Source organism: Gavia stellata, chromosome Z (genome assembly GCF_030936135.1).
Source record: "Gavia stellata isolate bGavSte3 chromosome Z, bGavSte3.hap2, whole genome shotgun sequence".
Taxonomy (NCBI): Eukaryota; Metazoa; Chordata; class Aves; order Gaviiformes; family Gaviidae; genus Gavia; species Gavia stellata.
Genome location: NC_082637.1, coordinates 12,011,474 through 12,021,889, shown reverse-complemented (window position 1 = coordinate 12,021,889; position 10,416 = coordinate 12,011,474). Strand labels below are relative to the sequence as shown.

At 60.9% G+C, this 10,416-nt stretch overlaps 1 protein-coding gene across 1 annotated transcript; it reads left to right on the top strand.

The window, feature by feature from the left end:
• Positions 1-1,576: 1,576 nt before the first annotated feature.
• On the top strand, positions 1,577-9,126 carry TMEM8B (transmembrane protein 8B). Its single transcript, XM_059833421.1, has 13 exons — positions 1,577-1,610; positions 2,275-2,464; positions 2,980-3,187; positions 3,342-3,475; positions 3,609-3,868; positions 4,127-4,482; positions 4,795-4,891; positions 5,100-5,223; positions 7,630-7,772; positions 7,963-8,141; positions 8,230-8,376; positions 8,451-8,567; positions 8,791-9,126. Exons 1-13 carry the CDS (start codon positions 1,577-1,579, stop codon positions 9,124-9,126), a joined length of 2,325 nt encoding a protein of 774 aa, XP_059689404.1.
• The last annotated feature ends 1,290 nt before the right edge of the window (positions 9,127-10,416 follow it).

The following is a 10,416-nucleotide window of genomic DNA, read 5'->3' as shown; positions in this document are numbered from 1 at the left end:
TGTTTGCATAATGGGGCCTGGGGATGCATGTGCAGGGGGTACCACGTGCCCATGCAATGGGGTGCAAGGTTGTGCGTGCAGTGGGGCATGACGATAAGCATGCAGTGGGGCACGTGGTACCCATGCAGTGGGGCACGGAGACAAAAGTGCAGTGAGGCACAGAGGTGTGCGTGCCAGGAGGACGCAGGCGGTGCACATGCAGTGGAACACCCGAGGGGGCCAGGTGCATGGGCAGTGGGTCTGGGGGGCTGCCGACGCAGCGGGTTCCCAGGGCAGAGCGCTGTGCGCCTGCAGTGGGGCAGCAGGGCTGGACAGCCGGCGGAGGGGGGGACGTGCGCGCAGCGAGACATCGGGATCTGCGGGGGGGAGGCCGGCGGGACTGTGTGAGGCGATGAGCGTGAGATGGGGCAGGGAAGCTGGCTTGGTGACGGGGCTGCGGAGGGGTACCCAGGGGCATGGAGGGGGCATCCCCTGGGGAGGGGGCCAGCTGGCCGGGGGCTGCCGGTGCCGCGGGGCGAGGGCCGCCACGGGGCAGCGGCGGGGCGGCCGCGGGAGCTGTCCGCGGTGCTGACCGCGGTCGCGGGAGCTGTCCGCGGTGCTGACAGCCGGCCGCGACCTGAGGCTGTGGTCCCGTGGTGGGGGGTCCCACGGCTCCGGCCGCTGGCCTGGGGCAGAGGGGCACTTGCTTTCTCCTTACCCGCCCTCCATGGATAGGAAATCCCGCTCCGTCCTCCAGCAACCCCTTCCGTGCTCTGGCCACACCACCACGGGGCTTCAGCCTGATCCTCTGCCTGCAGCTGGCTCCCCCCGCCTTGCCCCAGGCGTACGGGCATGGGGGAAACCGCGCTGGGATCGGAAAGCTCCGAGTGCTTCCCCCCGTGCCACCTCTTAGAGTTGCGTTCAACATCCCCTCCTCCCTGGGGTCCCCTGCCAGGTCACTGTCCCCACGTGGGCAGGGGAGCTGTGGAGTGGCTTGGTGGTTCATGATGGGGAAATTGGGATCGGCTGCTCTTGCATTGAGACAGGTATTTCACGTCTGGCTTGTGTCAACTGTCAGGGAAGGGGAGGGGGAGCTGCCTTTGTTCCAGGCAAGGGAGCAGATGCATGTCAGTGTACAGCCAGCTGGGGCTGCACACACGCAGCAAAACCACATGTGCTCACAAGCACATGCGCGCACTCCCAGCCAGGCACATGCTGTGCAAAGCAGCCCTTCTTCTCAGCTATCCCACTCCCCACTGGACGAGTCCTCCTGGGCACAGCCCTGCTCCCAGCCCATCCTCTGCTGGCATCCTCCTTGCTGGCAGCTTGTGCAGAGGTGCATCTCTTTCTTGGTGTATCTCTGGGGAATAATGGATGGTTCTCTCAGGCTGGCACTGGGGAATTGTGGCAATGGTAGGGTGAAGTTACAGCTGCTGTCTGGAGACCAGGTCTCCCTTGTCTCTACTGTGCCAAGGAAGAGGCTGCCCCTCTCCTGCTGGGGCTTCTGGAAATCCCTGGAAATCAAACTGTCAGACAGTTGGGCAGGGGGAGTCGGCCCCACTGCGTGCTGTGGGCTTGCAGGAAGTGTCTTGCAGACATGGGGCTGTGCACAGCCATGCGCGCCCATGCACGTGGGTGTGCACGCCTCCACTTTGCCGTACATGCAGACAGCACCCACGTGTGCATATGTGCACACATATGTGCACCATTCCTCCTCCGCAAACCATGGGAGAGCTGGGAGGCTGTGCAGGAAGTGCACTGCTTGCTCCTTGTGGCTCTAGGATGGGACTCTGCGGTTTATGATGGTCTCTGTGCTGAGCCTCCTTGTCAGGCAGAGAAGGGGGGAATCTGTATCCCTGTGGGAGCTGACCTGTTGGGGCAGGGCTGGAGCCACAAGAAATGTCCCTTTATTAGAGGTAAAATGCAGGGAGCAGGTCCTCACTGAAGAGGATGATGAGTTGAAAGAGGTGGGCTGCACCTGGTCAGAGCCTGAGCAGCCAGGGCCGAAAGCTTGTCAGGCTCCAGAGGACGAGTCCCCACAGCTCAGAGAACTGGGCTTGAGGCAATGCTGAACCAGGCATGATGCAAACTGCACCAGGGCTGGGAGATGCAGCTGGGCACAGCTGACAGCAGCCCTGGGGACACAATGAAATGGCACAGCCCCAGCCCCTTCTGCCTCTGGGCTGCTGGTTTTGGGACATGTTCAGAGCCTGGGTGGGTGGGCCTGGTCAGGGAGAGATGCTGCACCCCCCTAGTCCCTCAACCCACTGAGAGTCCCTTGGGTCTCCTCTGCAGATGGGCTCTTTGTGACTGACTACTTCACCCGCACACCACGCAAGCTCAGCCCCTTCCGCTCCTTTGCCAGCATCGAGCTCTTCCACTTCCATATCCCTGAGGACACAGTCATTGCTGTATGGAACCTCATCACCTTCAAGGAGCAGGGTGGCACATTCGGGGACCAATGCCCAGACCGTAGCATCACCGTGTGAGTAAGCAGCCTGCCCTGTCTGTTTCCTTCCTGCCTGCCTCTGCCTGCCCCTACTGCCTCCTTCTTGGACTTGCCCTGGAGTCGGCTTGCTCTTGTCTGCTTCTCGCTTGCATGTGCACATATGCTTATATGTACACACATGCACACATATAGAGGAGCACTCATGGATGCACATGCATACAGACACTTGTATGCAGGCACACATGTGTGCATAGATGCAGGCACACATGCATCTATGCACCTACATGCACACACACACACATGCATGCTCACTCCCCATGATTCATCTTCCAAAGACTGTTGCAGGTTCCACTCTTTTGTGCATCTCATACATGAACAGTTTTGCTTCAACACCCACCCAGGGAAGCTCACAGCCTCCAGCAGGGTCCTAGCTTACAGATGGCTTCCCGTGATGTCTTTGAGCTTCCTAATAGCATGGAGAACAGACCCCCACACGCAGGCCCTGCCATGATGCCCAGCAGGCACCCTGCTAACTGCTCTCTCTTCTGCAGGTATTTCCGCTCAGGGGCCCCCTCCGTCATTAACCCGCTGCACACGCACTTCCCCAGGGACACGGCTGTCCCTGGCTCCTTTGCACTGACCCTCACCTGGACCCTGCCCAACCGCACCACGGGGGTGTTCAATGTCACCAGCCCGCTCCCTGGGGACTGGTTCCTGGCTGCCCACCTGCCCAAAGATGAGGGCAAGATCTCTGTCAAGGTGAATGGCTTGGGGGGACCGTGGGGTGGCAGGACCCACTGCAGGGCTCTGCTTGGGCCTGGCTGTCCTGGGCTGGCAGTGCCCGGGGCAGGTGTCCCAAGTGCGGACAGTGCCTCGTGCCCCCTGTCCTGTGCTGACTGTCCTGCTGACGCAGGGGCTCTACGAGGAGTGCCAGTATCTCTTCCAGCCACAGCTCATCGTGCAACGCCTGGTGAACATTGCCGTGCTGTACCCTGGTTATGTCACCGAGCAGAACATGGCCCCCCACAACCGCTCCTGCCTCTACAAGTGAGTGCTAGAGGGTCTCCTAAGGAGGGGGCATCCCCAGAAGGGGATCTTAGGGTGCCCCATCCCTCCGACTTGCCTCCCCAGCCCTTTTGGTCCATGGTGAGGGGCGGGACCTGACACTGCTGTCCTGCAGGGTGTTTGTGCCCAGCTACACATCGCGAGTGCTGGTGGAGGTGCTGCGGTGCCGCGGGGCCGAGGGCTGCCCGCTCTGGCTGCGTGTGCGGGCCAAGGCTCCCCCCTTGCACAACTCCACGGCGCTGGACTGCCGGGAGCACGCTCCCTGCCAGCTGGCGCTGGACCTGCCCTTCTGGCAGCACTGGTACTACGTGCTGGTGGAGAAACACCCTGGGGTGCCGGGCACTGTCTCCTTCCAGGTCATCGTGCAGCTCACAGGTGAGGGTGCACAGGGACGTCCGGGTGGGGGGCATGGTCTTGATTCTGCCTGGGTCACTGGTGGGGGTGTAACAGATGCCTGCAGGATCTGTCCCCTGCTGGGCACAGGGTTATACCCAGCTCTGCTGGGATGGGGACACTGGAGGTGTTGGGGCTGGGTTGCAGACGGAGGTGAGCAGTGCGCAAAAAGGGGAGGTGGGAGCTAAAAGAGGGCTGGAGGAGGTGTGCAGTACCCAGGCTGATGGCTCTGCCCCCCAGACTGCTCCCGACCCAGCCTGGCCCGGCCACCCTTCCTGCCATCCAGCGCCTCCATGAACATGCCCCATTCCTTCGGATCTGCGGGTGGTCTGACGCTGGGGGACAGCCCTCCGCCTGCTAGCCCCAATGGCACGAAGCACCCGATCCCCACCCGCACCGCCTCACCCACTGGCGAGCGGTGCTGGCCAGTCCGTCCCACACTGCGCAATGAGCTGGACACCTTCTCCGTCCACTTCTACATCTTCTTCGGGCCCAACGTGTCTGTGCCACCCGATCGCCCCGCTGTCTTCGTCATCAACCTCCTACCGGTGCTGGACAGCGGTGGGGTGCTCAACCTGGAGCTGCGGCTCAATGTGGTGAGGTGGCCATGCTGTGCCCCGGACATGGCAGGGTGGCCCGGGGAGGATGGGCTGGGAGATGGGTGATGTCAGGGCTGCAGCAGGGTGAGGGACTGGATTTGGGGTGCTCATGGGTCATGGTTTGGGAGCTCTTGGGTAATGGAGCACAGATTAGGGTGCTCCAAGGGCAGGATGATGGCCTGGATTTGGGGTGTTTATGGGTGATGGGCAGGGGGTTAGGGCATTGGTAGGTGGTGTGCCGTGATCCGGGTGCTGTCAGAGCGGGGAACGTCCCCAGCACTGGTTTAGAGCCATCTCCTCTGCCATCAGAGCTCCCTGTGTGGTGAGAATGTGACAGTGTTCGGGTGTCTGAACCACGAAGTCCCGCTGACGTCCAGTGACAATGCATCGGTCACCTGCGAGACGGGTAGGCTGGGATGTGTGTGTCCATCCTGCTGTGGCTGTGGGGGTCACACCCCCCATGTGTCTGGCAAGAGGCTGGGTGGGAGATGGCAGAGACCATGGGGGCATCTGGCCCTGGAGCCTGGCACAGGGTGCTCTGTCCTAGTCCCAGCTCTGCCCAGGAGAAGGGGCTGCCCCCTGCCCTGCTCACCTGGAGCTCTCCCTGCCTGCAGATTCCCTGGCAGGCTTCCTGCTCTCGGTCAATGCCACAGCCAGTCTCAGCCGCCTGCGGATCCCCTACCCCCAGACGGGCAGCTGGTACCTGAGCCTGCGCTCGCTCTGTGCCACAGAGCACGGGTAAGAGCCCCAGCTTGTCCCCTCCCTGCACCCCCGGAGAGGATGTCCCCACCATGGCCTGCATCCATGTGCACTGTGGGTCCAAGGGTGTGCCTGGCCCCTGCGCTGCATGTCACCACTCACGTGTGCACACGTGGCTTCGCGAGCTGTGTGTCACCATGTGAGTGCCAGCGTGGGCACGGATGGCTCTATCTTGCGCCTTCCTGACCATCTGTGGGTCCCTGCGGCTCTTCCCTCTGTCTCTCAGTTAGGAAGTGCTTGTCAGCTTGCGAACGCCATGCATCTGTTGGTGCCTGCCTGTCTCCACGGCAGTGCCCATCTGTACCCATGCCTGGGAGGGGACTGGGGACTGGGCTGTCACTGCGAGGACAGGGCTTGGCTGTGTATATGAAGAGGCATCTCTGGTCAGGCTGCTGTGCCCCTGCTCTGCTCAGCATCTTCAGGGACACAGTGTCTGCCGCTCTGCTCCTGGTCCCTGTGTCTGCCTGAGAGCTCTGTGGAGGAGAGGGGCTGTTGTGTGCATGTGTCTGTACATGCGAGACTCCATGTCGGGTTCTGTGCCGTGCAGACAGTGTTGTGTGCATGTTCAGTGCCTGCATGCAGACAGCACTGGGTGTTCAGTGCATGCATGCAGATAGTGCTGCATGCACATTTGGTGCATGCATGCAAACAGCACTGCATACATGTTTATGTGCACACGTGCAGACAGCTCCGCATGCATGTTTGGGTTGCAAACAAACAGGGCTGTGTGTGTTCTGCATGCACATGTGTGCAGATTTGACTGTGTGAGCACACGCATTGACAGCAGACACACGTGCAGACATGCCCTGTGCATGCGTCCAGATGGCGTTGTGTGCATGTTTGTGCATGTTGGGGTGCTTGTGTGTGCACAGGCAGCAGTTGGCGGGTGCTGTTGGGACGTGGGCCTCTCTGTGCTCCTGCGTGCCAGGGCTGCCGAGGTGCTGACTGTGCCCAGAGCTGTCTGGGTGGGCAGCGCGGGGCAGTGAGGGTGCTGTGCCTGCTCTGACTCCTCTGCTGCATTTCTAGTTCATGTTGAGTTGCCAGTTGCAGTTGGTCCTTCCCCAACACTTCTGTAACAAGTGGTGTTTCCCAGGGGTTAGTACTGGGTCCAGTCCTGTTCAATATATTCATCAATGACCTGGGTGAAGGGATAGAGTGTGCCCTCAGCAACTTTGCTGATGGCAGAAAACTGGGAGGAGTGGCAGACACATTGGAAGGCTGCGCTGCCATTCAGTGTGACCTGGCCAGGCTGGAGAGTTCGGCAGAGAGGAGCCTTATGAAATTCAACAAAGGCAAGTGTAGGGTACTGCACCTGGGGCGGAATAACCCCATGCATCAGTACATGTTAGGGACTGACCTGCTGGAGAGCAGCTCTGTGGAAAGCGACCTCGGGGTCCTGGTGGACAACAGGATGACCATGAGCCAGCAATGTGCCCGTGTGACCAAGAAGGCCAGTGGCATCCTGGGGTGCATCAAGAAGAGTGTAGCCAGCAGGTCGAGGAAGGTTATCCTCCCCCTCTACTCTGCCCCAGTGAGGCCGCATCTGGAGTACTGTGTCCAGTTCTGGGCTCCCCGGTTCAAGAAGGACAGGGAACTGCTGGAGAGGGTACAGCAAAGGGCTACAGAGCTGATTAGGGGACTGGAACATCTTTCTTATGAGGAAAGGCTGAGGGACTTGGGTCTTTTTGGTCTGGAGAAGAGAAGACTGAGGGGGCATCTTATTAATGCTTGTAAATACTTAAGGGGTGGGTGCCAGGAGGATGGGGCCAGTCTTCTTTCAGTGGTGCCCAGTGACAGGATGAGAGGTAATGGGCACAAACTTGGTCATAGGAAGTTCCATCTAAACATGAGGAGGAACTTCTTTACTTTGAGAGTGGTAGAGCACTGGAATAGGCTGCCCAGAGAGGCTGTGGAGTCTCATTCTCTGGAGATATTCAAAACTCGCCTGGCTGCATTCCTGTGCAGTCTGTTGTAGGTGAACCTGCTCTGGTGGGGGGTTGGACTAGATGAGCTCCAGAGGTCCCTTCCAACCCCTATCATTCTGTGATTATATGATTCTGTGACACGGTCACATGCAGGCATTGCAGGGCACGGTGTTTGCACAGCAAAATCCAAATGAAATAGGAGCCAGCTGAGTGCGTTGCTAAGGCAAAGTGGGTCTAAGTGTGGCCACGTTCCTCCCGCTCGCCCAGCCTGGCACAGACATTTGCAGCACACAAAGATCCTTGGGGACCAACTCTCAGCTGCCCTATGTAGCACCAAAGCAGCTTGTTTCTGCGCTCGCCCAGCCTCTGCCAAGTCTGGGTGTGATGGGTGCCTCTGGCAGAGGCAGGAGCTGCTCGAGGGGTGCAGGGCGAGGGCTGACCCCCTTCTTCCGCATCACAGGTTCGAGCCTTGCACCAACGTGACGGCTGAGGTGTACCTGCGTGCCTACCTCTCGCCCTGCATCAACGACTGCGGCATCTATGGCCAGTGCAAGCTGCTGCGCACCAACAACTACCTGTATGCTGCCTGCGAGTGCAAAGCTGGTGAGAGCTGCCCCGGGCACCCATGGTGCCTGCTGCACCCAGAGACCCCCCTGGCATCCTCCATGGGGCTTGTGCACCCCATTAGTCCCCCTGTGCCAGCTCTCCCCAGGGCGCCAGAAAGGGGCTTCCTTGCTCCCTCCCCAGCCCCTGTGAGTGCTGCAGGGGTGACAGTGGCTCTCCCTGGCCACAGGTTGGAACGGCTGGGGCTGCACAGACAATGCCGAGGCTTTCTCCTATGGCTTCCAGCTCCTCTCCACACTGCTGCTGTGTCTCAGCAATGTCATGTTTGTGCCTCCCGTGGCCATCGCTGTCCGCAGCCACTACCTCCTGGAAGCTGCCGTCTACATCTTCACCATGTTCTTCTCCACTGTGAGTGTGGGGTAGGGGTGGCTGGGGGGGCAGGTGAGGGGCCGGGACTGTGCAGGGTGACTCTCACACCCTTTCTCTCCCACCCCAGTTTTACCACGCCTGCGACCAGCCGGGCATCGTGGTGTTCTGCATCATGGAGTATGATGTGCTGCAGTTCTGTGACTTCCTGGGCTCCCTCATGTCCGTCTGGGTCACTGTCATCGCCATGGCCCGGCTCCAGCCTGTGGTCAAGCAGGCAAGTGCGGGGAGAGGGTGCACGGGGCGGGCACAGAGGTGACCCGTCCTGATGGGTGTCCTGTTGCCCCACAGGTGCTGTACCTGTTGGGGGCCATGCTGCTCTCCATGGCTCTGCAGATGGACCGCCATGGGCTCTGGAACCTGCTGGGGCCCAGCCTCTTCGCCTTAGGGATCATGGCTGTTGCCTGGGTAAGAAGAAGCTGCCCCTGTCCTCTTATGTCTCCATCACGGCTGCGCGCAGCATCCTGCCTAGCCAGCCAGCCCCACTCCCCTGCCAGCAACTCCCCTCTGCTGCCTTCAGCTTTCCCCATGAACCACCTTGCCTGACTCCTGGGGGATGCGGCACCATGGCAGAGGCCATGCCCGTCCCTGCCGGGGCTGCCTCTTCCAACCTCCCCTTTCCCCACCACAGACGGCTCGCACCATCCGGCGCCGCCACTGCTACCCACCAACCTGGAAGCGCTGGGCTTTCTACCTGTGCCCGGGAGCGCTGATCGCAGCGGCTGCCGTGCTGCTCTATGCCTTTGTGGAGACAGAGGAGAACTACTTCTACATCCACAGCATCTGGCACCTGCTCATTGCTGGCAGCGTCGGCTTCTTGCTGCCGCCCCGTGCCAAGCCCAGCGGGCGCCTGGGGCCACTGCCCCGACGCAAGGGCTGTGGGTACCAGCTCTGCGTCAATGAACAGGAGGAGCTGGGGCTTGTTGACCCAGCCGTGGCCTCCATCAACAGCATTTGTACCAGCTGATGCCGACGGCACCCCGGACTCCTCTGGCACGGACAGCAGCCCTGCAGGACTCGGCACCCACTCTCTTTGCTGGCTGCCCATCCCCGGGAGCACCAGGACTCCTCTGGGTGGGCTCACAGCTGCCCGTGCTGCTGTTCTTGCAATTACAGCCTGGTTGAACTTGTCTCCGGGAGTTGCTGTGGCTCAGTCTGATGCAGAGCTGGAGGGGCTCAAAGCTGAGCTGGGGCCACTCTCCTCTCTTTGCTGGGTCATGGAGGTGCCCAGGGGATGTGGCCGGGTGGAGAGAGGGGAATGGCAACAGTCTCTGGCTCTTGCTCAGGGGTCTGTAGCAAGAGCTGCTATTCTATGGTGGGCTGCTCTGGGGCTGACGCAGCTCCGGCATAGAGCAAGGTGGCCGGCAAGAGGTGAGGGGCCAGTGGCTGCAGTCTTTCGGCTCGCTGCAGGGCAGGCTGCAGAGCTCGGATGGCTTTGCCGTGGCACTGTGCTCTCACAGGATGGCTGTAATGCCTGGCCATGGGCAGCTGTGCTATGCCAAGGCAGCCGGGGTCCCCCCAAGGCCAGCAGGACAGCAGGGAGCCCATAGCCCTGGGAGAAACTGCCCCTGGGGAGTGGTGCTGGTGCTGCCTGCCATGGCGATGCACGGGTCTGAGAGCACACTGCCTGCAAGGGCCACATCTCCAGGATCCCACAGCCCGTTGGTGTCACCCCATTGCCCAGAGCAGCCCCTCTCGATGCCCCACATGTGAGTGCACCCACCCAGGAGCAGTGGAGCAGGAACCCCGTGTCCCTGTTGTTGCCACCAGCCATGAGCAGCTGCCCTGTCTCTGCAGGGCACTGAGCATCAGTGGGAGGGGTCATTGCATGGACTGTACCCCGCCATATGGTTGGGACAACCCTGTCTCAGCCCCTGTTCTTCATCCTGCCCCGTGGTCAGGCCAATGGGCTTAGCACCCACTGGAGCCAGTGATGACCATGGTGTGGTGGCAAACACCAGGGCTGTGTGTATGGCTCAAGGACAGGACATTTCCACCCTGCTCCTGCAGCTCAGAGGGGGCAAGATGGACCAGAGAGGAGTAGGGGAACCCCACTGCCCCTTCTCAGCCCTCTGGGAACTGTTCCAGCCCCCTGGGCTCTTCCCAACCCCGCAGGAGTCTTCAGGGGTGAGTTGTCAGGCAATGCTCTGCACCCCGGCAGTCACATCCTGGCTCAGCAGAGCCTACCCGCCAGTAGCCCCCCTCCCCATACCCCAGGGACAGAGCCCGGCACAGGGAGATTTACTGGATGCCTAAC